The sequence below is a fragment of the Pan paniscus genome, chromosome 5 (genome assembly GCF_029289425.2).
Source record: "Pan paniscus chromosome 5, NHGRI_mPanPan1-v2.0_pri, whole genome shotgun sequence".
Lineage (NCBI taxonomy): Eukaryota > Metazoa > Chordata > Mammalia > Primates > Hominidae > Pan > Pan paniscus.
Window position 1 is genome coordinate 149487224 of NC_073254.2, and position 27531 is coordinate 149514754.

A 27531-nucleotide genomic window follows, 5' to 3' on the forward strand; every position below is an offset into this window, starting at 1 on the left:
TACTAAAGTAATACAAAGTTTAATGTACCTTTTTGCACATAGCAGGCCTCAGTAAAAAGCTGTTAAATAAATACTTTTTAAAAATGGAAAACACACCAGAATCATAATGGACATATTGGCAATGTCCTTCTCAATAAATACTAAAGAAATGATCTAGATTTGATGTTCCTAAAAGGTAAAATAGGAGCAGGATTTAGCTGTAGTTTTCTAGCAATGCCCTTTTTAAGTAATACAGCCTCAGGGCAATCCCTTAATTAATATTTTCCACTGTTTGAAGTAGGTATTTTTATCTCCATCTTATAAATGAATGAAATGGACCTGAGCATGATTAAATAACTTGCCCAAGGTCACACAGCTAGTAAGCTTCCACACTAGTACTTAATTCCAGTATGTTCCTCCTGAAAGCCCACACTCATTCTCCATCACCGCCCTGTGAATTGGTTTAAAAAAAATAAGGGTCACCATGATGGTCCTTGTGGCAGAACCACACTACAGAGAGAGGCTACACCAGAAAGAGGAAGGCCTCTAGCTTTTTAAAATTCTAATCAATAACAGAGATTTACTCTCCTTGGACAATCTTTAACAGAGGTTATATCCTTCATTAAAACCTTAGAAGCCCTGTGATATCATGTTGCTAAGAGGCTGCTTTCAGCTAAAGGGGAAAAAGAGTGTAGGGGAGGGGCTTCTCAGTGAGTCACACATACCCGGAAGTGAGTGGTTTTCTGAAATTCTCGTCTCAGAAAACCACCGACACTCTTAGCAAGGAAGCTGAACCTCCTGGGTTTTTCCAACACATTTTTCCATAGTTTGGTAAAGAAAGAAACCTCAAAAGTATGTCATTTCCCCCTATTTTCTCTTTGAAACTAAATTTTACCGGTCCCTTCTTCACCCCCTTAACAGTGACGTTTTGAGCCACAGCGAAATCCATTTTTTGTCCCTTTCTCTTACTTTTGAATTATCTTACTTGTAAAGTGCCAATTCAGAGCATCTTTACCCTGGCTTATTGTTTTTTCCAGTTCTACATGTGGTTTTTCTTCTTTATAAAGTCAAGTAAGAGGGTACTTTAGGACTGAGGTTTCCACCCAAGTACTCCGGTTTTCTCTCCAGATATGAAGTAAGTTTTCAGTAATCCATTCATGATCCCCAGGCTAGTGACTAATGCTTATGACTAATAGCACCATGATGACTGTTAAGACCGAAACTCAAAACTTGCTTCCGGAACAAAAGAGAAAATGCCTTTGGTCATTTTCATCAGAACTCTTTGTCTCCTTCTGATTCTTGGCCCAGGGATCCAAGGATTGTTGTAAATAAGTAGCATGAGGTTCTCAATTAGCAGTGTGTGAGTTATCTCTCATAAGCAAATTAGGAAAATTAATGAAACAGCCACTAAGGAAAATCATTGCAAGGAACAATTAGCAGGGTGTCCTTGCCTGCCTCTTCTATTCAAAAGCCATCAGCTACATTCTTTATAAAATGTGCTTTAAGTGTTTGCTGTTGATTCCTGCAATCTAAGCTCTCAGGAGCATGGTTTGTTCCCTAGCAAGAAGATAATAGCCAGCACAACCCAAGGAAGACCCCATGCTTTGCTAAACCTGCCAACCCTTATACAGTTAGACATTACTGCACACTGCAGAAGCCTCAGTTCTCACAGGCTCATGTGTTGGGCTGCACAGCGCTGTTGTCAGCTCTACAAGAGGCTAATGTTGCAGTGCGCCATGACCTGGTTTCAGTAAACTTTCAGGAAGAGTGAACGAGGGAGTCATGGAACGAGATCCTGAGAACAGCGTTTGCTTAGTGTAGAATTCCTAAGCATCCAATTTTGGCTCCCTTAAAAGCTATGGTTGAGAGGGGTGAAGGGTGGCAGGAAAGAATTTGATTTCCAACTGTATTGAATGAGATGTGACTTATACTTGTTTATTTTTAATATTTTATCAGCATCTTTACAGTTCAAGTGGATGAAAACAGAAGATACATGCAAAACCTGACAGTTGAACAGCCTATCGAAGTTAAAAAGCTTTTCGTTGGGGGTGCTCCACCTGAATTTCAACCTTCCCCACTCAGAAATATTCCTCCTTTTGAAGGCTGCATATGGAATCTTGTTATTAACTCTGTGTAAGTGGATCTCCTCATTACTACTACTAATTTTTTATTTTTATTTCTTGCTATTAGGGGTCCCAATGCATCTACATTGTCTACAGCTATGCAGGGGAGGAGGGAAACAATGAGGATCTTCAATTTAGACTGAGAAAAGCACACTAATGGACTTAAAAAGGCATGCGGGGATTGGGCTTAATTGTAAGGAAGCAAAAAAACGAAAATAAAAAAATCTTATTTATTACATTCTATTAGCCCCATGGACTTTGCAAGGCCTGTGTCCTTCAAAAATGCTGACATTGGTCGCTGTGCCCATCAGAAACTCCGTGAAGATGAAGATGGAGCAGCTTCAGCTGAAATAGTTATCCAGCCTGAGCCAGTTCCCACCCCAGCCTTTCCTACGCCCACCCCAGTTCTGACACATGTAAGTGTTTATATTATCCCCATTGCTTTCTAATTTTTACCCAGTATTCTGAGTCATTTCAGAAGGAAGATTATTCAGGATATCTAGTACACTCTGATATTAGAATTGAAAGAAATATAACCTGTCTATCAAAACCTATTCTTACATCTTCATTGAATGACTTACCTATATTTCCTTCTTCAATTTTGTTTACAAAACAGTACATTTTCAGTTGAAATGTTGGAAAACACAGAAATATCCAGAATCATGAATAAAAGACACTTATAATACCATGACAGAGGCAACCATGTTGGTTTCCAGGCCCTTTTATCTGCATAGTAGATGTCCTACCTTGTATACAATTTGGTGTCCTGTTTTTAGAAACTAGTAATACACCACTAAAACTGTTTCTAGGCCAGGCGCGGTGGCTCACGCCTGTAATCCTAGCACTTTGGGAGGCCAAGGCAGGCAGATTGCCTGAGCTCAGGAGTTCGAGACCAGCCTGGGCAACCACGGTGAAACCCCATCTCTTCTAAAATACAAAAAAATAGCCTGGCATGGCGGTGTGCACCTGTAGTCCCAGCTACTCAGGAGGCTGAGGCAGGAGAATCGCTTGAACCCAGGAGGCAGAGGTTGCAGTGAGCCGAGATCACGCCACTGTACTCCAGCCTGGGCAACAGAGCGAGACTCCATCTCCAAAAAATAAAAATAAATAAATAAATAAAAACTGTATCTAAACATCATATAAATGTGTATGTCTAATATGATTTTATGTTAAGTATATATACACACAGAGACACACAACTATTTTATAGTATTGGAGGTCATATAGCCTTGATTAGAGCATGGGCTCAAGTCAGATTGCTGGTGTTCAAATCCCAGCACTGTAACCGACCATCTGTGTGAATTTGAGAAAGCTACCTATCCAATCTATTTCTCAGTTTCCCATCCAAGTACTAACCAGGCCCAACCCTGCTTAGCTTTTGAGATCAGAAAAGATCGGATGCTTTCAGGGTGATTTGGCCATAGACTATTTCTGTTTCCTCATCTGTCAAATGAGGATATTAACAGCACAGACATCAAAGACTTTGTATCAGAGTTTTAAAAGATAATGTTTGTTAAATGACTCACATATACTGAACGTTTAATAAATGGCATAAGTACTATGTAGTAATGATAATAATGAGTACTTTCACCAGCCCAGGGCTAAACAATTTTCATTCAATATTATATGTAATTCTCATAACGGCTCTGTAAAATACAGTCTTTCTACTTTTAGTCGAGTTAATAAGAATTAGCTATCTTAAGCAACCAACCCACTCACACCACTAGTAAAAGGCAGAGTAAGAATTTTATTCTAGCGAGTCAGACTCCAAAGTCTGACTCCTTATCTCTGGAACACTCTGCCTTTCCAATTTATTCTACTTTTAATAGACCATGGTAGGCTATTGAGAGTGTTTCCAGTTTTTCACTATTAGAAACTATACTCTGATGAGCTCCTCTATGCATCAAGCTTTTTCATTATTTCCAGTTATTCTTAAAATAGATAAGTAGTTAGGAAATTATAAGGCCAAAAGATGAATATGTCTAAGGTTTTCAGTACACATACCTGAACTGTTTCTTCCACAGGCTATGCCAATTTACATTCTTATCACCAATACAACAAAGATGGTCACAGTCACTACACTCTTTACAGCTCATGTGTTGTGGTTATATTCCATACCAGTAATGGGTGGGCAATGTTGTCTTGAGTGCAGATCTTGAAAACTCTTGAATATCTCATTCTCTTCCTTAGTGTCCACGATGGAATTGGTTGAGCAATGTGCTCCTTGCACTAGAAATAGTTATTCAATGAGAGGCCCAATAACCATCATTCAAGAAAACTGATTATTTACTCCAAGCATCCTTTCATCCTTTGTAAAATAGGGATATTTCATCTATCTTGCCTACCACATAGAGTTATGAAAAATCAAATGGGATAATGTATGCGGAAGTTATCTGAAAACTGGAAAAAGCATACCCACATAGACACTCTGAGGAATCCCTGCATTTAGTGAATAACTACTATGTGTCCAGTACTCTGCCAGGCATTTCGTATCTGTTATTTCATTTGATTCCCACCCTATTAATTGTTTTATTTACATTTATTTATATTGCCAGAAGTATTATATTTCACAAAGGAAAATACCTAAGATCACACAGCTAGCAAGTGGAAAGCTGTCAGTCATGGGGGGTTAGTTCCAGGAGCTGATTTCATCCTAAAGCATTCCTGAGATCTGCCACATGGATTTCAGAATGTTTCCTCAGCTCTTTCATAATTCAGCCACAGGTTAGATCTTTGCTTAGCAAAGGTAAGGTTAATGATCCTCCTCTTCACCCTTATATACCTGAAAATCATGTGTTTCTCAGACTCATAAACGTGTTTTCAGTTGAAGAATTAGAAAACATCATGAGTTCAATAAACTTTTTTGACCTTGGATCCTAATGTCCACTTATAAAAATGTTTCTAGGAGAAAACAGCCTAATTTCTAAATGACTAACTTAAAATTATAAACTAAAATCGGCAAGAGCCCTAAAGATCATCTGGTCCAATCACCATCTTAATGCATGGGTTCCTTTTACATGATACTTACAGCCTTTGCTTAAACATTTCATTGACAAGATTTTCCAGTGTTATGACAAGGCAGGCTCGAGTTGTTAGAAAGCCATTGGTTACATTAAGTTAAAACTGAGTCCCTAAAACTTCTATGTAACGATTGTATTTCTATAGGCAAACACATTACATTTATGTGTCCTCTGTCTAACATCCCTTCAATAATTTGAAAACAGCTAAGTCTTCTCCTTCCCTAGGCTAACCATTTCCCTAGCTTAGGTATTCTTCGTATTATCTCATTTCTAATTGCTATCCCCTCCATGATCAGTATTCTTAAATTTGAAATATTCCCTTCATAATATGGCACCTACTGCTCAAAAGGAAGTCACCAGCTCAGGGGACAGTGTGACCCCTCCCTCCCTTAATTGTTACCATATTTCTATTAATGCACCTAAGAATGTTTTAATGTTTTTAATAGATATATCATGCTACTAATTCCAAATCGGGTACCATATTCAATCAAGCAGAACCTCATGGACCTTCTTCTCTACCACTAGAACATCCTCCAGGCAGGTCTCTCAGCCTGTGCTGGTTTGGATTTTTAGGGATAACCCTGCCAGCCTCCATGGATCACCTTACTTTTCTAAGTACTTATACAAACTTCATTTTATAGGGCCTCTCAAGCACATTTTTCTGTGGTATTTAGAGATCACACTTTTTCCTTTTTTCTCAAAATAAAGATACTTGCCCATCTGGGAATGGAGATTTTTACTCATTTAAGGTTCTTTTTTTTTTTTTTATAACCTTCTGTTCTAATTTCGATTTCCATTTCCTCTCAGCAGTGTATGTTTTAACTTTTCCGAAAACAGAGCATTCCACTTAGTAGATGAGACAGAAGCAAAAAGTTGAGTAGCATGCCAAATTGGTTGGTTTAGAAGGAATCACAGAACATTAGAGCTAGAAGACACCCTAAAGACTCCAACTCTTAACTTGCACATGAGGAAAGAAAGCCCTCAAACTTACAGCATGGCCCAGGGGGTTACACACATGAGCGATAGTTGGCACTAAAACCCAGATATCTAAATTCCAACTGCTATTTCACCTTCTTTTTGTTTGTTTGTTTGTTTTTGAGATGGAGTTTCACTCTTGTTACCCAGGCTGGAGTGTAATGTCACAATCTCGTCTCACTGCAACCTCCACCTCCTGGGTTCAAGCAGTTCTCCTGCTTCAGCCTCCTGAGTAGCTGGGATTACGGGCATGCACCACCACTCTTGGCTAATTTTGTATTTTTAGTAGAGACGGGATTTCTCCATGTTGGTCAGGCTGGTCTCGAACTCCCGACTTCAGGTGATCTGCCCACCTCAGCATCCCAAAGTGCTGGGATTACAGGCATGAGACACTGTGCCTGGCCTATTTCCCCTTCTTTTGCACATTATAATTAGTTATGACTGTGTGGTCAGAATTAGATTTTTTAGAACTTTCCATCTCTATTAATTGTATTATATTTTAGAAATCAGATCATGGAGCCACACATATCTTCTGTTTTAATTTGATTCCTTTCTTATGTTCTTTTTGTGTGTGTAGGGGGAAAAGGGTGTCTTCTTTTTAAAGGTTACTAAAAGTTAAAAGTTTTACAATTTATTTTATAACAAATATTTATTAAGCACCTACTAAGTGCAAAGATGAATACGATATTATCATTGCTAGTCAGAGAAAAAGAGGGAGAGTTGCTTTTTCTGCCATAGCCCTCCCACTTTTATTCCATGAATTCTGGCAGGTTACTTGTCCCTTCTAAATGTAAAATAATTAATGGACAAATAAGGATAATAATATCTTCCTTCTAGGATTACTATTATGAGGGAATAAGTTATACATTTTATGCAAAGCACCTAGCACCATGCTTGGCTCAAAGTAACATTCCATCGGTCTATTTATTCTTTTGTTAGTTTAACTTTAACTTCTGTGTTTCTTTAACTTAATTATTCTAGTTAGTTTAACTTTTCACATTTTTAGGGTGGGTGGCAGGTGCTGGAAAAAAAGGCATGTGGTGAGTATTCAATTTTTAAGCAATTCCAAACCCTTTTATTGGTTTGATATGTAATGAAATATACATTGTAATGATGTGGTTATTAAATAAGTCCTCTATAATTTTCACTTCTCACCATTTTCCATTTTTGTATCAGAATTTAGATTCTTTATTTTTTTTTCTTGCTCTGTCGCCCAGGCTGGTGTGCAGTGGCGCAATCATGGCTCACTGCAGCCTTAACCTCCCAGGCTCAGGCGATCCTCATGCCTCAGCCTCCTGAGTAGCTGGGACTGCAGGTGCATTCCACCATGCCCGGCTAATTTTTGTATTTTTAATAGAGATGGGATTTCACCATGTTGGCCAGGCTGGTCTCGAACTCTTGGGAAGTGATCCACCTGCCTCAGCCTGCCAAAGTGTTGAGATTACAGGCATAAGCCACCACGCCTGGCCCAGAATTTAGCTTTTTAAGAGTTATTTAAGAACTAAGACTTAAAAGTTAACTCCTGAAGTGAGAACTGCCTATTTATGAGCTCCATATTTGTGCTAGCACAGTTGACAGAAAAGATCTCCTATTCTCAGTGCCCTTCCTTTTCTTCTTTACACCCATCACACCCAATCCTGCCAGCAACTTACAGCATGAGGACAACATTCACTATACTACAGGGCAATGTAAGGGTGTCTTGAGAAATCCCTGCCTTGTGAAATGGATTATGTCAATCTTATGATTAATTCATGTTGAACACGCTAGATTAAAGAGCATTTCATGCATATTATCTCATTTGATATTATGGTAGCTTGTCTTCTCTTTATACTTCTCTCTTATTCTTTAGCCCATCGAGAGCTAGAGAAAACATTTCTACATGTTCTATTTGTGGATATTTTTCATGGAGGATGGCAGGAGGTAGAGGTAGATAAGAGGCTGAACTTCAAGTATTACAGAAATTTGTTGACATGTGGAAACGTGACAAGTTCTCTGCAAGTATGTGCACTGTTTAGACCAAGTATTTTTAACAAGGATAGCCTGTGTGGATTTGTAGATAATGAGCTGGCTGCATTCTTTTACTTGAATTTTATTGAAGAGTTCAGCCGTAAACCTCACAGTTTAAAATGTGAAAACTAAGAAAAACAATACAAGTAGCCATGGAGAATTCCTGTACTGATGAGCTCTCTTTGGGATTTGGGGAAAAGAAGTGAGCACAGAAGGAAAGAATAGAGGAAAGGAAAGTGATTTCCCTAGCAGCTTTAGTGCTACACCTTTAAGAGCTAAGTACAGTCAAGGCCAAAGGATAAACTGATTGGATACTGATATGTATTTAAAGAGAAAACATACATTTTCCACTTATCAAGGAATCCCTGTTTAGACATTAATGTATAAATATTACTGTAAATGCCCAAGACCCACCAAAAGAGCTTAAGTGCAGTGTTAACAATAATTCAGTTTCTCAATAAACATCTTGAGTAGGGCTTTTATATTTTAGAAGATTAAAGTCAGTGCTATAAAAAGTATCTTCCACTTATTCATCCATAAAGAAAATCATGACAAATAAGCACCAGATGTGATTTTAGCCCACATTTATTAGAGAAATTATTGACTCATGAAAGAAGAAAATTATGCAATTTCTATGATGATTCATTGTTTGGTGCTTTCAAGAACAAAGATGCCAGTTTTGATAAATGTAATATAAATCTCTGCTCAGGACCTAGGAAATTCAAGAGATGCTTATCAACGAATCATACGCACTCCTGAATCTAAGAACTCATTTCCAAATGTCAGCCACCAATCCGCAGTCAGTTAGAAAAGACCATTGCTTTATTCTGACCTGAAGTTAAATGAGTGACAGTGTGAGGGTGAAAACGTTTTGGCCCCATTACCAATTTGGTGCACGATCTACTTCCCTAAACAAGGCTTTGGGAGCATGGCTTCCTCCATAATTATTCCCAACCACATGACTGCTCTAATCAACAGGTGCACCACCACGCGAGACTCCCCACCCAAGTCCTGTCTGCCTACAACTTGTAACCTGCCAAGCAAAGGCAAATGAAAAACAAGCGTATCTGTCCTCCTTTCATACCCCATTTTCCCCATTATCTATTTCTAGTACTTTAAAAAGTCCCCACAAGGTGGCAGAATTGTAACACGTTGAGATTGATGAGCCTCTACTGAGACTGTGAATTTTTTTTTTTATTATTATTGTTGTTTTAACACATTTGAGAGATTAGTGTGTCCAAAACAACACAGGTAAAGCATCACATCCATAGAGATGAGGACGCCTTCAAGTATACACTAGCTTAGAAAAGGATGATTCATCTTGCAATGACCATTCTTTAAAAGTTCCTTAAAATTACCTCATTAGATCTTTTCTCTTACCCTTTTTTCTTAGCTTAGATTTCAGTGGCAAGCAGAGTTGAAAACATCCTTAGTGACAAGATCATTTTATTTCTGAGCAAAGCACAGGGCAGTTTCTATTCCATCTCACTTGTTCCCCCTTTAAAATGCTAGAAGGAAAAAAGAAGCTTGAGCAGCTGGATGAGCAGCTCCACCCACTGTGGGACATGAGGCAGAAGGAAGAGAAGAGGAAGCAACACCGGGCAAAGCAATAAACTGGTGCTGCCCTGAACACATCATGTTTTTTTTCTTTTTGAGACAGGTTCTTGCTCTACTGTCCAGGTTGGAGTGCAGTGATGCAATCATAGCTCACTCTAACCTTGAACTCCTAGGCTCAAGCGATTCTCCTGCCTTAGCCTCCCGAGTAGCTGGGGCTTTCAGCATGCAACAACATGCCCAGCCAATTTTTAATTTTTTTAATTTTTTTTTGTTGTTGTTGTTCTTTTGGAGAGACAGAGTGGGGCAGGGGTCCTCACTTTGTTGCCCAGGCTGGTCTCAAACTACTAGCCTCAAGCGATCTTCCTGCCTCGGCTTTCCAAATGCTGGGATTAAAAACATAAGCCACCACGCCCATCCCTTACACCCACCAGACTTGGTTTCAGTTTACCCAAGGAAAAGTGATGCAAGGAAGACACCCTTTAACCAAGCAAGGGGGAGGTCGAGATTTGTACAAAACACTACCAAATTAGAGGGTGGGGAATTTTTGTCCCATTTAAATCCTAAGGTACATATTTTTAAAAACCCTCTTACACCAGCACTTCTCAGTCCTTTTCCAACTGCCAGTTTAATAAAGGAAGGTGATAGAAGTTTTATTAAAACAGTATCCATCCTGTTGCAAATCAATGATAGTAAACATCACCTTGGATGTCCTTAAAAACAAAGGACTATACACCACAATGGCTTTAAACTTTGAGGTTACATGTTAGAGTGATCAGTTTGGCACAACTCTTTTCCGTAACATTGGCTCATCTGAGAATACCGTTTTATGAAGCGCTGCTTCTGCCTGCTTCTTGAGGGCTGCCCGTTGCAGAAATGGAGGATGTAATCCAGGAGGTGTTCTTCTTCCTAAATCTCAAGTGGATGTAACCTGTAATGATTCTTAAAAGAACTTTGACAAAGGCCCTGTCCTTTTCTGGTCAAAGGTTTTTTTCTAAAATGGCTTGACCAGTGCCTTGTCCATCTAGAAAATCTCATAGTATACAACGAAACAACAACAAAATAAAAACAAACCAAAAAACTGCTGCTTAGCTCAGGACCAGTTTTGGATACACCTGTCCAGTCTACCAGCAATCCAAAAGTTCCCCATAACATACAGCTGCTACCAGGAGCGTACAACTGCCACCTTGAAAAATTTTTTAATTTTAATAGAGAAGTTATATCGACATTTACATATAGTAATTAGACGAGTGACTGTAACCGCAATAATATGGACATAACCCACTGGTGGTTCTCTTTTAAGCTACATGTAATTGTTTCCTAATTCCTCAGCATCCATCCACGTTTCTTAATCCCTCAATTTTCAGAGCTGAGGGTGTAAAGATGTTTCAGTGAAATTCTGCCCCCAGTGGACTCACAGCAGATAGGATTATCTTAGTGATTTCTGAGGAAGACTGCAAGCTGCGTGTGTTTATCGAGACGGTCCTCTGTCCGGGAAATATCGTGAGAGGCTGATAAAAGATCCCAGTTCTATTAATAGAAGTATTCATGACTGAGATCTTAAGCTACAGAGGCCTCTCCATTCGGGCTCTTTTTGCAGGCAGCGTAATAAGAAAGGTGCCACATGCTGCCTCTAAAAGAGGCCATTCAGCTGTGCGAATGAATAGCATTTTCCTGTCCTACCCACGGGGTTTTGCATAGCTGTGTGAATTTCGGCCACAGTCTGCTCTTTATAACTGACCATCTCCTGGGAAGCAAGAAGGGAAATACTTCCATGAAGACCAATTTTACAGCATTTCAAAACACTTTAAGCCTTTTACCTGCTGTGGCAGAGTGCTTCGTTTGACTAAGATCAAGAGAAAAGAGAACAAGGCTTTTCCTCATCAAGTAAAAATTTCCTGTGTGCTGATGAGTCATCTCTGAGGTACACTCTTTGGGAAGAACACTGTGCATCAAAAGCCTGCCTTGGGCTGCTTGAGAACCTCTGCTGAGTCAGCACTCACTGGGGCAGCGGCCCAGCCAGAGCTATTAAGTGCAGATCTTAAAAACAGATGTGTTGGTGAGAGTGTGCAGGTTATTTTCTCATGTACTGCATGTTCTAAGAGACGTCATAAGCAGCCTGTATATCGACCTATCTTGTGAAAATAGAGAACAGGGAAAGGAATTGTGGCTTTGGTAATTTAAGGAGCCTTGATTATTTATGGAGCTGTGTGTTATGATAGCCAAATGTGATCTACTCAGCCAGGACTGCTGTACGCTTTGCAAGGCCCAGTGCAAAATTGAAAATGCAGGGCCCCTCACTGAAAAATTATTAAGAATTTCAAGATGGTGACAGCAGAGCATTAAACCATGTGACTGCACAGCCCCGCACCTAGCTCTCCCCCTCAGCACCCTAGGAAGCTGATCTTTGAACAGTGGCAGTTGAAATGGTGTATGGTGGGTTACATTTTTAAAATGTGCTGGGTTGCCTAGCAACTGGCAAGGTCCTGAATGGGCTGACGTGCAGGTTTAGATACACCATCCTGAAAGTCTAAATTCATGGAAACCTTCTAGTGGACTGATAATTTTCAAGAAAAAAGTAATATAGTGGGAGATGGAAATGGGGAGGGCAAGAAAAAACACATTTTTCTACTCTTATAACCCAAGTGGCTAGCTTGTCATTTTCCCTGTTCGATCTTCTAAGAATAGAGCTCTTCATACGTGAAGGAAAAATGAAAGGGAAATTCCAGTTTTCTCAGAAATATACATAAATTTTTAGAGGATAATGAAACTATGAGTTAATCAATAAATATGTCTGAGCACATTCCTTTAGCAATTCAAGGGTGTGATATAAGAAAACTGATTCACACTCACTGAGCACTCGATAATAAGTACTTACTATGCAGTAGACTACAGAGATGAATAATGTATAGTTTTTATTCTTAAAGAATTACGCTAATATGTAAGAAACAATTAGACAGCATCATTACCTTTTTAAAGAACAGTCCATAATCTCCTGTTTTTCTCTCCTGGGTATTTTACAGGGTCCTTGTGCTGCAGAATCAGAACCAGCTCTTTTGATAGGGAGCAAGCAGTTCGGGCTTTCAAGAAACAGTCACATTGCAATTGCATTTGATGACACCAAAGTTAAAAACCGGTATGTATCATCCTGAGACACTGGGAAAGAACCGATAAATGAAGAACTGAGTATTCGTGTTTAATCAAGTTGAATCTACTACACTTATTAATTAATGAAGTTAGCTTTTCTTTTAATTCACTGAATACAATAGAGAATAGAATTTTATTTGTCTGAGCCTGAGGAGCCCAATTTAGGAAATCAGTAGCCCGATAAAGTCCTCATCTGTGAGAAGGTTTTACTCTCCTTTATGAAAATGCAGCCACGATCTGATACCGCTCTATTTTAGCATGAGAATGCTGTTATTTTTCTGTTTGATTTCGCATGCTTTTGTTTCACAGTCTCACAATTGAGTTGGAAGTAAGAACCGAAGCTGAATCCGGCTTGCTTTTTTACATGGCTCGCATCAATCATGCTGATTTTGCAACAGTTCAGCTGAGAAATGGATTGCCCTACTTCAGCTATGACTTGGGGAGTGGGGACACCCACACCATGATCCCCACCAAAATCAATGATGGCCAGTGGCACAAGGTAATAGTCCCCTGGATATTGGCAGTACCCTAAGGGAATTACTGAGTGGCAGCCATCAGCATTCTCCTGGTGCCAGTATATTTTGCCAGGGCAGACACTGACTCTGGCAGAAGCTAAAAATAAAATAAGTGCCATATACAACTACCACAATCTTGGAAAATGTGCTCAGACCTGTGTAGGTTTGCATTTGACCACTGACATGCCTCATCATGGTTCCATCACTGCTATATGGCTGTGGTTCTCAAACATCTACCCATAAACTGAGGCCAGGTGGCTGAAGACATTTCCACTGCTCTAAGTGAGAAACGTAGAACAGAGTGTGTTCACCATCAAGCTTGATGTATTCAATTTTAAGGAATAATATTTATTCTGAGATTATATTATAGCATTTTTATGGTGGCTAAAAGGCCTTTCTATTATGAAATAGTATTTGCCAAAAGCAAAAGTTGGCAACACTAAAATGGGTCCCAAGACTCCCCACCTAACCACACAGTGGTCTGTGAAAACCAGGAATCCAGGAGTCTCTGGTTGATCGTGTTTACAGGGCTCTAAGGTATCATTTCTACTGACAGTTATTTGGAACAACTTTAAAAACGTTGGCCTTACACCCAGAAACTGGTACTATTATGGGCACAGAAGGCTCGTTTGCCAGCTTACTGTCCTCTTTGGCATGACTGCAAATAGATAATATACTGCCTGATTAAAACAAAATCTCAACATTTGTCTCTGCACCTGCGATAGCCTATTAAAGCAAAGCTTCCCTAGGTAGACCAATAAAATTTTTAATTTTTGTAGTACGATATTATTAGATGTTAGATTTGGTTAATGTTAACAAACTTTGATTTGTCATATTCTAGAAAGCCAAAGAACCTTAAACAACGCGAAGCCAACCAATTTGTTATCATGGAAATAAGAAAAGGAATCTTCATTTTTGCTGGGAGCTTATGACTAGCAAATACAGATCCAAATGAAGGAGTTCTCATTAAGAGTTCTTCCATCTCTAGCTAATAGAATAATAAATATGACATTTGAGAAAAAGACATATTGTTGAACCACAATGAGGCTGGGATTAAGAAAGGGAACTTAAATACTATAATTAGTCAAATTAATAACGGATTTTATTTTTGATGGTTTTTAAAAATTACTTCCCAAACCAGAATAGATATGTGTAAAATGAAGTGTTAAATTACTCTAATCCTGACCCAGACTCATTTTTAAACCATCATGGTACTTTAGCATTTCACAGGCTTTCATGCTCCTTTACTTAAATTCAGACTCAAGGTTTTTATACTCCAGCCAGTCTTTACACCCCTTATTTCATTCTGTCTCAGAAGATAATTCACTCCACTGCCCTAATTTCAGCCTCAGTCAGTTCTCTATCTTACTCCCCCACTTTGTACTCATCAGGTTCCGCAGAAAGAAGTGCAGCTTATTTGTGCCACTCTTTCTTTAATTCTGAAGAATTAAACAAGAAGGGCCTGTTAGGCAAAGGGATGTAGCGTATCTGAAATCGTGCTGGGAGCCCAGGCTCTTTGCTCAATCAAACTAATGCACTTTTAAAACTGTGCATGAATTTTGCTACCCACTTAATTTATGAAAGTGCTATTAGTCTGCAGGGTTCCTTACAACATTCCTCCCCCTCCACACATATCCACATTTGGCAATCTACCGAGGAGACTTCGACCTAAAACTGACCCAGGAAAATTTGGTATTCTTTTGGTGATAGTAGTCATGGAAAAGACAGAAAATTGAGATATTCTGTAAAATGGGTTTAACTTTCCCATATATAATGGGCTTAGCGCATACTAAGCACTGTGTACATTGTTTCAATTTTTCTTGGTAACATCGTTAAAGTCCTTATGTCTTATACTCTGCATATGTGAAATTTGTTCAGGATTGGCATTAATGACTCCTTTCTTTTTTGTAGATTAAGATAATGAGAAGTAAGCAAGAAGGAATTCTTTATGTAGATGGGGCTTCCAACAGAACCATCAGTCCCAAAAAAGCCGACATCCTGGATGTCGTGGGAATGCTGTATGTTGGTGGGTTACCCATCAACTACACTACCCGAAGAATTGGTCCAGTAAATATCTGATTTCTTCTTTATTACTTAAATATATGGCTGATTCATTTATTGATATATTTTGACTTATTAGGTCACATGGGCCCATGAAAACTGATAGGTGAATAGGAAGTCATCTTTTCTGATAAGGGACAGAAGGGTTTTTTGTTTGTTTGTTTGTTTGTTTGTTTGTTTTGAGACAGAGTCTCGCTCTGTCGCCCAGGCTGGAGTGCAGTGATGCGATCTTGGCTCACTGCAAGCTCTCCCTCCTGGGTTCATGCCATTCTCCTGCCTCAGCCTCCCTAGTAGCTGGGACTACAGGTGCCTACCAGCACGCCCGGCTAATTTTTTGTACTTTTAATAGAGACGGGGTGTACTTTTAATAGAGACGGGGTTTCACCGTGTTACCCAGGATGGTCTCGATCTCCTGACCTCATGATCCACCTGCCTCAGCCTCCCACAGTGCTGGGATTACAGGCCTGAGCCACCTCGCCCAGCTGACAGAAGGTTTTTTAGATAGATTAGATTATGAGAGACAATGCCACGGAACACTGAGTGGGGAACCTGGAGCCAAACTGTCTTGGTTTGAATACCTATTTAACTATTGACTAGCTGTGTGTTTTGGAGCAAGTTAATCTTTTTTAACAAAGATTTCTCTTTTGCAAAACAGGGTAATGATAATACTAAACAAAAAGGATTGCATAAAGATTAAATGAGGTAATTTATTTAAAGTGATTGGGTTGGGCGTGGTGGCTCACACCTGTAATCCCAGCACTTTGGGAGGCCAAGGCAGGCAGATCACTTGAGACCAGGAGTTCAAGACGAGCCTGGCCAACATAGCAAAACCCTGTCTCTACAAAAATACAAAAAATTAGCCAGGTGTGGTAGCGTGTGTCTGTAGTCCCAGCTACTTTGGAGGCTGAGGCACGAGAATCACTTGAACCCGAGGGTCAGAGGTTGCAGTGAGCTGTAATAGCACCACTGCATTCCAGCCTGGGCAACAGAGCGAGACCCTGTCTCAAAAAAATAAATAAATAAATAAATAAAATAAAGTGATTGGAAGAGTAGCAGGCATATAAAAAGCACTGAAAGATGAAAATGATGGTATGTATTCATGGTGTTTCAGGCATAGAGATTTAGCAAATATTGAGAGGTGCAGTAGTTACAGTACAGTTATCCAATTTTGGATTCAGAATTTAAAGCCCTCACAGTTTTGTAAATCAATATTCACAAAATAATTTTTTATCAGACTGTGTATCCTAGTTTGCTTTGGAAAGTGTTACTCTGAGAGAAGCACGGGGGATTGATTGGTGCTTTTAGAGAACACACTAGATACAAATGTGATACATTTCTATACTCAAATTAGAACACATGATGATGTAGATTTGTTCATTCATCAAAGACAATCACCCATTATAGTTGTAATTCTCAGTATTTGGCTTCTCTTGTGGATGATCAGTATTACTTTTCTTTCATAGGTATTGGATATGCTTTTTAGGTCTATCAAAAACTAAAGTCTCTGAAGTGACACTGGTACAAGCAATTCACCTGACTTTCTAAAAACAGATAAAATATAATGGACCAGAGTGTGATTGAGTTACTTCTAAATTCCTTGAACCCCCAATGTTTCATGCAAACTTTCAAGTTTTATGCATATTTGCATTTTCTTAGGGGAGGGTCTGCTGCTTTCATTAGATATTCAAAAGGAAGAAGCACTGAACCAAACCTAATTACCTTTTCAAATAGAAATTGAACATAGGCTATGACAAAATGGGTATATAGTAAGGTTAATAAACTATTAATAGAAACATAAAATCAGGAACATAAGAGACCAATTAAAACTTATGATACCAACATGGGGCCCATAGCTCTGTCAAACCAATGGAGACATAGTGTGCAGTATTTAGACTATGAGAACAGTCATATTCCAGGATAGACACATCCAAGTTGAGAAGCACAACACAGGATTTTCTGCATCCATGCCAGGAAGCCTGGTGGTAACAGAGAACCCAGGCAGCTTTGGGGGATGTCCCATCCTAAGACAACTGGATAACTACACACATAGAGCACCCTGCAAATGACTGTATTCTACATAAAGGCAAAGTTCTGCTAAAACCTGACATTTGTTTCTTCTGATCTGAATGTTTAGGTGACCTATAGCATTGATGGCTGCGTCAGGAATCTCCACATGGCAGAGGCCCCTGCCGATCTGGAACAACCCACCTCCAGCTTCCATGTTGGGACATGTTTTGCAAATGCTCAGAGGGGAACATATTTTGACGGAACCGGTTTTGCCAAAGCAGGTAAGGCTCTTTCATTTCCTTCCTGTTGATTATTAACTAGATACAAACACTAACTTCTTGCTAGTACCAAATAATAAAAGTTCCTAGAGTCCTAAACTAGTATCCTTTATTTAAGCCAAAAAGAAACTTATGGAAGTAATTTCAAAAATGCCTCTTAAAAATTCATGTATCTGATCCTGATAAGAATTAATAGAAGAAATAAAGTAAAAGGTCTATTTAGAGAATTTATTCCATCTCCTTCACTGGAGGTTAAGAACAGCAAAATAAATAATTTTGCAAGAACACTCATATGTTTATACTATGTTGTTTTTCTACCTTCCAGTTTCTGGAGATGAGATATGATTTTTTTCTTCTTTTCAATTCCCTGCAAGGCTGTATTTCATAATCTCCTCCCCATCAACACACACCCATACACACAATGCACACCCATGTCTGTTTCTTGTTGATAGTGACAATGACTGGCATCTTTCCTGGCTTTCTCCACTCCGTTTCTAATGAACATTTCCAGTATGGTTTTATATCACTGGTCATGAAGGTACAGTGAGGAAAAAGAAATAGGAAATAACCTCTACATAATAATTTTTTAATCCTTTAATTTTTAACTTTTGTGGGTACACAGTGGGTGTATACATTTATGGGTGACCTGAGATATTTTGATGTAGGCATGCAATGCATAATAATCATATCAGGGTAAATGGGGTATCCATCACCTCAAACATGTATCCTTTATGTTTCAAACAATCTGATTATACTCTTTTAGTTATTTTTAAATGTACAATTAATTTTTTTTTTTTTACTGTAGTTACCCTTGTGCTAGCGAATACTAAATCTTATTCAAACTATTTTTGTATCATTAACCATCCCTACTCCTCCCTGCCACTAACCTTCCCAACCTCTGGTAACTATCCTTCTACTTTCTATCTCCATGAGTTGAATTGCTTTAATTTTTAGCTCCCACAGATAAGTGAGAACATGCGATGTTTGCCTTTGTGTGCCTGGCTTATTTCACTTAACATAATGACCTCAAGAACCACCCATGTTGTTGCAGATGACAGGATCTCATTCTTTTTTATGGCTTATTCATATCCAGTATGTATATGTACCACATTTTCTTTATCCATTCATCTGCTGATGGACACTTAGGTGGCTTCCAAATCTATTGTAAATAGTGCTGCAATAAACGTGGGAGTGCAGATATCTCTTCAATATTCTTTTGGGTATATATCTAAGAGTGGAATTGATGGATCATATGGTAGCTCTATTTTTGGTGTTTTGAGGAACCTCCAAACTGTTCTGCATAGCAGTTGCACTAGTTTACGTTCCCACCAACAGTGTACAAGGGTTCCCTTTTCTCCACATCCTCGTCAGCATTTGTTATTGCCTGTCTTTTGGATAAAAGCCATTTTAACTTGGGTGAGATGATAGCTCATTGTAGTTTTGATTTGCATTTCTCTGATGATCAGTGATGTTGAGCCCCTTTTCATATACCTGTTTGCCATCTGAATATCTTCTTTCGAGAAATGTCTATCCAAATCTTGTACCCATTTTTAAATAGGATTTTTAGATTTTTTTCCTATAGAATTGTTTGAATTCCTTTTATATTCTGGTTATTAATCCCTTCTCAGATGGGTAGTTTGCAAATATTTTATCCCATTCTGTGGGTTGTCACTTCACTTTGTTGATTGTTTACTTTGCTGTGCAGAAGCTTTTTAACTTGATGTGATCCCATTTGTCTATTTTTACTTTGGTTGCCTGTGCTTGTGGGTATTACTCAGGAAGTCTTTGCCCATTTCAATGTCCTGGAGAATTTCCCCAATGTTTTATTGTAATAGTTTCATAGTTGGATCTCTTAGATTCAAGTCTCTAATCTACTTTGATTTGATTTTTGTATATGGCGAGAGATAGGGATCTAGTTTCATTCTTCCGCATATGAATATCCAGTTTTCCCTGCACCATTTATTGAAGAGACTGTCCTTTCCCTAATGTATGTTCTTAGAACCTTTATGGAAAATGAGTTCACTGTAGATGTATGGATTTATTTCTGGCTTCTCTATTCTGTTCCACTGGTCTATGTGCCTATTTTTATGCCAGTACTATGCCGTTTGGCTTACTATAGTTCTGTGGTATAATTTGAAGTCCGGTAATGTAATTCTTCCAATTTTGTTCTTTTTGCGTAGGATAGCTGTGGCTATTCTGGGTTTCATATGAATTTTAGGAATTTTTTCTATTTCTGTGAAGAATCTCATTGGTATTTTAATAGGGATTATATTAAAACTGCAGATTGCTCTGGGTAGTATGGACATTTTAACAATATTGATTCTTCCAATCCATTAACATGGAATATCTTATTTTTGTGCCCTCTTGAATTTCTTGCATCATTATTTTATAGTTTTTATTGTACTTTCCTCTAAGATCTGGAACACGACAAGGATGCCCACTCTCACCACTGTTATTCAACATAGTATTGGAAGTCCTAGCTAGAGCAGTCAGACAAGAGAAAAAAGTAAACGGCATCCAAGGAAGAAGTCAAATTATCCTTGTTTGCAAATGATATGATTTTGTATTTGGAAAAGCCTAAAGACCCCACCAAAAAACCATTAGGACTGATAAATTCAGTAAAGCTGCAGGATACAAAGTCAACATACAAATTCAGTAACAGTTCTATATGCCAACAGCAAACAATCAGAAAAAGAAATCAAGAAAGTAATTCCATTTACAGTAGCTACAAATAAAATAAAATACTAAGGAATTAACCAAATAAGTGAAAGATCTCTACAATGAAAACTGCATAATAATTTTTTAAATCTGCAATTAATATACTTTAAGATAGAATATTCAGTCCCGTGGTATCATAGAAATATGTGTATGTTCATTAGAAATAAACTAATAAGCACATAATACATGGAGATCATGATGGGAAACAGAAATAAGTAACATAGTTCTTTCTATCAAGAATATATTATCAACTGGTAAGAAATTGAAAGAAGGCAAGTAAAAATGATTAAAGACAAAAAAGCACAGTTCTGTAGATACTTAGAAAAAAAGATTAATTTTGTTTGGGGAAATCAGGAAACGTTTCATGGAGGAATCAGCATTTGAGCAAGGCTTCAGGTGATTTTAACACTCCCATACAAAGTAGTGGGTGATAGAAGAGTAGGACCCTCCACCAAAATATAGGTAGGAAACCCCACCTACACGGAAGCAGAAAACAGAAAAACACAAGATATGTTAAATATTGAAACGTTACAGGTTATGCTGAACCCCGAATTCCATGTGCTATGAAAGTCTAAAAGCTTCCCCCAAGATTTCTGCAAATTCACAGATGGCTGGCATTCTCTTAGTCAAATTTTATGACAAGTTTCAGCTTCAGCTTTTGCACTTAATGGATTGACTTGCCATCCTGCCTGGGCTGTTATAATTCTGGATCAAACAAAACCAGAGAATTACTCACTTCCTCTGTTTCTAATGGCCCTTGCCATCCCCTGAACACACAGTGTAATACAATTTACATAAGACTTGGGTGGTCAGAAGAGATCACTTCACTGGAAAACATACAATTCATCTTAACCTTTGACATCTTTGTTCTTAAAAGTTTTCCAGCGACCCAATCACTGGGGCTTTTTTTTGGCCTCTTCATTCCTTCTGCCCTCAGCCGAACTTCCTCATGTCATTCCTCTCTTCTCCTTACTTCTCCCTTTCTGTTTTATTTTGCAGAGCAATTCAGCTTCTTCTACCCTTTACTTTTTTTTTTTTGTTTATTTCCAGAAGGGGTGTCACTATGTTGCCCAGGTGCAACTGGGTAGCTTTTATTCATAAAATCTGCTATAAACCCACCTTTGCCAATCCAAACCCATCAAGGTTCTCAGTAGAACAAAAGTCTTTCATGTAACGGCTACCATCCTTCATTGCAGACAGCTGTGGCTACATATAGCATTTATTTCTTGCCTAATAAATAGAAGACTTGGAGAAAATTCCCCTGAGTATTTCTCTGATACTCAGTTCAGTTGGTGTGGTCTAGACAGATCTTAACATATCACTTTGTTCCTAAGTGATGTATCTTAAATACTTGCTCAAAGATTAAAAAAAAAAATCAAAGAGTCAAATATGGAAAATCATAGAGGAAAGAATTAACTGGATGAACAAGATAAGTCTATTTATGTCCCAGAAGCTTCCCATCAACATTGCACTTACAGTTTCTCTCTTTATTAATAAAATGTGTGGCAACTTTTGAACCCTTTCAGATGATTGTGGCACCATTTAGTGTGCCCCACTAAAACTTTACTGAAAAGTAACTGAAATGTTTTTCTTTACCCAACAGAGAGACTTCTAAGATAATAATACCTGACAGTGAGATTCTTTAAGTCAATCTCAGTGTGTATCCATTTATTCAAATAATACATAGTAAACCCTCATGTTGTGCCAGATACTTTGGTAAGCACAGGGATAAAATGGTGAAAAATATAGACAATGCCCCTGATCTCATAGCACGTACATTCTAAAAGGGAAGGTAGCCCAGAAAATAAGCAATAACTATGGAGTGTGTTACATGACGCAATGGTGGAAGATAGGCCAGGCAGGATCTGAAACTTAGAGCCCTCATTAGAATTAGCTAGCATTTGAATTGAAATATAATAAAAAGTCATGCATTGTACACGTTTGAATTAACAATCCCCATCCTCTAATCCAAAATATTTTAAAATCTTCATTTTACAGTTGGTGAATTCAAAGTGGGATTGGACCTTCTTGTAGAATTTGAATTCCGCACAACTAGAACGACTGGAGTTCTTCTGGGGATCAGTAGTCAAAAAATGGATGGAATGGGTATTGAAATGATTGATGAAAAGGTGAGTGTCAGCAATGCAAACATTTCTGATTTCTTCATGATATTGTTGATGTGTAGATATCATTCATGTGTGGGAAACTCGAATATTTTGAAGCCCGGCTGTATTCTTTGTTGGAAGAAAGCTAAATTGTATGTTTTCGTCCTTCTGGATTACTTCAATTTGTGTATGTTTTCAGCATGTTGTAGGCCAGTATAAATTTTAAATGCATTGATATATACAGCAAGCCAATTATGTTGACTAATAATGAACCAAATAGTTTGAGATCTCAAGTTCTTACTGTGTTGCTATAAATACACTCTTATTCTCCTCTTAAGGAACACACAGTCTATGAAACCATTGACTCCAGTGGGAGAAAAGGCAGAGGTGTGGATCATCTGAAATTAGTCTGCCTCTTTTAACAGGCTAGGCATCTCTTAGAAGTCAAGGTAGCCAACTGACATATCAGTTTCTCAATTTTTTTAAAAAAGCATCCAGCTACCATTTCAAAAAACAGCAAATTTATAAAAGTAGTGTGTCAGTTTGATAATAATTGATAGTCAAATTCTAAACGCCTCTTTCAGCCCTGCAGTAAGACAACTTTGCACTATAGGCAGCAGGTAAAAAGAGAAGGGAAAACAAGAAATTTCACAAGTTTTCTATTTGGTTATTAAATAGGAATCATACTTCAACTCAGTTCACGTTTCCACCCTTAGTGTTGCCTCCCAAGAAGAAAAATCACATAGTGACCTAAAATATTTTTTTCATGCTTTCTTCCTCTTTCTGCTCAATTTTCAAACTGTCCTCCAACAAATATAGGAAAAAGGATCCACCAGCTTAGAGGTATAAAGGAGTGAACAAATAAGTAACACTCAATAGTTTTACCAAATTTTCAAACATACTTTTACTACATCTTTTTCAAGTAAGCTTCATTTCATCACATGCTCTTAAGGGCAGTTACCATCGATATGTCACTATCATGTGCGTTTCTCACCAAGCTCCTTTTACATGCAAAAGCCTGTTATGCAAACTCCACCCAATATAGTAAACATTTCATTAATAATTACATCAATAGAGTTTACAAACTTTTCACCTATTTACTTGCATTTTTAATCTTTCTTCTTTTTTAAGACTTCATTTCTTTTCTTTTACCTTGTCAAATGTCTTGCCAAACTGACTAATGTTTTTAGTGTTTCAATATGTTTCGTTTCTTCACCAGCTTCAAAAGAATTCTGTCATCTCAAATTTCAGGGGCTTTTCCACATTACTAAAAACAGATTTTTCTCATTTAGACCAGAACTTCTAATCTAAGTTCTTCATTGTTAGGAATTTAACTGGCCTTCTGGCTCAGGTCTTTGGCACCTGTGACATGAAACGGGCTCCAAAATGTAATTTATGTAACTCTCAGTCTTGTATATAAAATGAAATCCATGAAGGAAAAAAATATAATTAAAACATCAAAAGTTTAAAATTTAAAAAATCCTTTACTTTGAATTTGTAAACCAAATTAATGAGTCACTTTAAACAATATCTTTTAAGAAAATTTTATAAGGTTCAGTCAGAACTCTCACATTCTAAAAAGACGTGAGGTAGAATTTTTCCCTGTGTACACTAGGTCCTTTTCTTGTCACCTGGCCTCAAATTTTTCTGAAAGCAGAATTATTACCAGCTTTATGTATCTTGCCTATTAACTCCCAACAATGCCCCAAAGCAAAGAGCATAATTTGTGACTCCTGGTGATTAGATTTATACTTTGTCAAGTTTTAAAATTTTTTTCAATATGCCCAGTTACATCCATTTCAAATGATTCTGGCTGATGTCTTTCCTGGAGACCTGATCATTTGTATGTGTGAACCATCATGATACTTCTTTAATGAAACCATCTGTGACTGTTCTATTTCCTACTTTCCAGTTGATGTTTCATGTGGACAATGGTGCGGGCAGATTCACTGCTGTCTATGATGCTGGGGTTCCAGGGCATTTGTGTGATGGACAATGGCATAAAGTCACTGCCAACAAGATCAAACACCGCATTGAGCTCACAGTCGATGGGAACCAGGTGGAAGCCCAAAGCCCAAACCCAGCATCTACATCAGCTGACACAAATGACCCTGTGTTTGTTGGAGGCTTCCCAGGTGAGTGTTGGCTACCCCAGCAACAATTTCTTTGCTGTCTTATGTTACTGGTTTTGAAAACATTTATATTTACATGTGTCTAAGAATGTGTGCTTATGTGTACTTGCTTCCTAGCTTTAGAATCTGCTTAGAATCTGCACCTTACCTAAAATTTCCAGTGTGTAAAATGAACGTATTACTTATATAAACCACATGGGACTGAACTTTTCATGAGAGCCCCCAAAGTTTCCTTCGTGGAGAGATTGAAGCTGGAGGAAATGAATTTGGCTTATAAAAGATATGAGGCATTTAACAGCAATTGGAGCCAAACTTGGTGTTCTTTCTGATTTTTTTAAAATTAATATACCAGAGGAATCATAAAATGTTATGGAACTTATTTCCTCAAGTTCTGGAAATCATTGGGTTAAACATAGCTAATTTCCCCCTTATGTTATTATAGAGTTTATATTTATATTACAAAGAAACGCAAGCAATAAATCCTCATTCAGAATCCTTCTCTAGCACATTAAATATAGCATGTGAACTGTAGAGATTTACCTAAAGTGCCCATAAACAAGAGTGGCCAATTTGATGAGAAGTAAGCCAAGTGCCTCTTAATAAGTACTGTAATAACATAGCCTCCTGGAATGGTCTTTCATCATTTTGTCAAGAGGAACTTTTATCCCTGTTTATATAAAGCTCCTTTGCTTAATGAAACAAGCAAAATGTATATTCAGCAATTGTTGACAGAGCAATGTTGATAGAAATGCAATGGGGGCCCAACGACAGCTCCTCTTTCCAAAGTGGCTTCTGTGTTTTAAAAAGATCTTTTGCTTCAATCAGGATAAATTCCAAGATATTATGAAGGAGGTAATGTACTTCTCCATTCAGTCTATGAAATGGGATCCTAATTAACACCTAGTAGGCCTACTGAAACAAGCACCTCTATAATAAGAGGAAGATTCTACATGAATATCCAACCTACTTAACCTTTAGGGATTTATTTTTACAATGTAAGAAAGTGATAAAGTCACCTTCAAAAAGTTCTAAGTCAGTACTTAAAAGTATTTGATCAATTGCTTTGTTTCATGAAGTAACATTTTACAATTTTAAGTCACAACTATAAATTTGTTCATCCCAAACCAAGTTATTTCATGTCTTAAGATGTATAATTCTAGATGTTTTCATATGTTATAATATATAACTATTAAAAAGTTGAGGCTGGACATGGTGGCTCATGCCTGTAATCTCAACACTTTGGAATTACACTTTTGGCATAGATGGGGAGATCTCTTGAGCCCAGGAGTTGGAGAGCAGCCTGGGCAACACGGCAAAGGGAGGATCGCTTGAGCCCAGGAGGTTGAGGCTGCAGTAAGCCTTGATTGCGCCGTTGCACTCTAGCCTGGGCAACAGAGCAAGAACCTGTCTCAAAAATTTTTAAGTTGATCTTTCTCTACAATTCTATTAGTAAGGCTAAAAACAAAACCACTAACTTTGCATAAAACAGCATTCCAATTTAATCTCAAGCTAACAGTTGACTTTGAAACATGCTCTTAATATTTGGTGCAGGACATTTCAAAGCTGAGCCCTCTTGCATTGCCTTTTTCAGATGACCTCAAGCAGTTTGGCCTAACAACCAGTATTCCGTTCCGAGGTTGCATCAGATCCCTGAAGCTCACCAAAGGCACAGGCAAGCCACTGGAGGTTAATTTTGCCAAGGCCCTGGAACTGAGGGGCATTCAACCTGTATCATGCCCAGCCAACTAATAAAAATAAGTGTAACCCCAGGAAGAGTCTGTCAAAACAAGTATATCAAGTAAAACAAATATATTTTACCTATATATGTTAATTAAACTAATTTGTGCATGTACATAGAATTCTTTCTGTATTCAGATGGTGCTAATTCAGACTCCAGACTGAATTTTAATTCAAGTTCTTTCTCAAGTCTATAAATATTAAACTGATTATTTCATTCTAAATAATTGCCTGTTTTGTGTGATTTTAAGGATAAAAGGTAACTGGCCATAAATTGTTGAGTTTGCAACATACCCTCCAGTCATCTCAAGGAAAGAGTTCAGATGTAATTTATGGAGGCAATTTTTTTTAACTTACTTATTCCTATCAATACTTTTATCATCCTTTACCATGTATGACAGCTTTGGCTTTCTGTCCAAGCCACTGACAGCAAGTGAATTTGGCATGTGTGATTGGGAGGAAATCAGTTCCCTTACTCTATTTATGAAAGAATTATTAGCAAATCATTTTCCTGACCCAAGTTCATTATTAGAGAGTTTAACTAGCCGTATGAGTGAATAGCTTTTTATGCTGAAGGTAGAGGGTATAGACCAGATTCATGCCAGAAAGCTTAATTACTTGATTTTCTTATTTGATAATGATTTATGGGCTTTGGGGAGATGCCAAAACCAAGCTTATGAATGACAACCAAGCACACATTTGATACTACAGTACTAAGAAAGATTTGGGGCTCTCTAAGCCTACAGTGAATATCACAATTTACACCTAGGTGGAGAGGAATAATGCTGAAATGCATTTGTACTTATCAGGAAACAATAAACCAGAAACTTAAAAGGCATACTTCATTGAGTCTTTTGGAGCTGTAATTTGACCTAACAAATTCATTTTCTATAAACGTTCTGTGTTTTGTTCTCCTTTTACCCATGATTGCAGTCATCTTCAAAGAGCTCTGTAAGAAGACTGGCCTTGATTTTATTCACCAGCTTAAAAAGGAAACGTTTCATTTGCCATCTTTAGTAGACAATGGTTACAGTCTAATAATTCAGAACATGTAAAAGAACAGGAAATGCCTTTCTCCTATGGAAATTTTAGCAAAAAAGAATAATCCTCTCTGACAATGTTGTTATCCACTAGGGGAAGGAAGGTGCTGTTTCCAATCGAGGTGATGGCTGA

The 27531-nt window shown here is 37.9% G+C and overlaps 1 protein-coding gene and 1 long non-coding RNA gene across 2 annotated transcripts in view; one reads left to right on the plus strand and one right to left on the minus strand.

Moving 5' to 3' along the window:
* The window catches only part of LAMA2 (laminin subunit alpha 2), a 637137-nt gene extending 610555 nt beyond the window's left edge, over window positions 1-26582 (plus strand). The window contains exons 55-63 of the mRNA XM_055114116.2: window positions 1936-2112; window positions 2350-2518; window positions 12682-12794; window positions 13115-13304; window positions 15232-15387; window positions 17516-17669; window positions 22383-22513; window positions 24402-24624; window positions 26213-26582. Coding sequence (XP_054970091.2) covers window positions 1936-2112; window positions 2350-2518; window positions 12682-12794; window positions 13115-13304; window positions 15232-15387; window positions 17516-17669; window positions 22383-22513; window positions 24402-24624; window positions 26213-26370 — 1471 coding nt within the window. The 3' untranslated portion in view covers window positions 26371-26582. The remainder of the gene's footprint in view (window positions 1-1935; window positions 2113-2349; window positions 2519-12681; window positions 12795-13114; window positions 13305-15231; window positions 15388-17515; window positions 17670-22382; window positions 22514-24401; window positions 24625-26212) is intronic.
* Window positions 945-27531, minus strand: part of LOC103783148 (uncharacterized) — an 84445-nt gene continuing 57858 nt past the window's right edge. Inside the window, exon 8 of the long non-coding RNA XR_010112514.1 lies at window positions 945-12814. This is a non-coding gene — a long non-coding RNA (uncharacterized LOC103783148). The remainder of the gene's footprint in view (window positions 12815-27531) is intronic.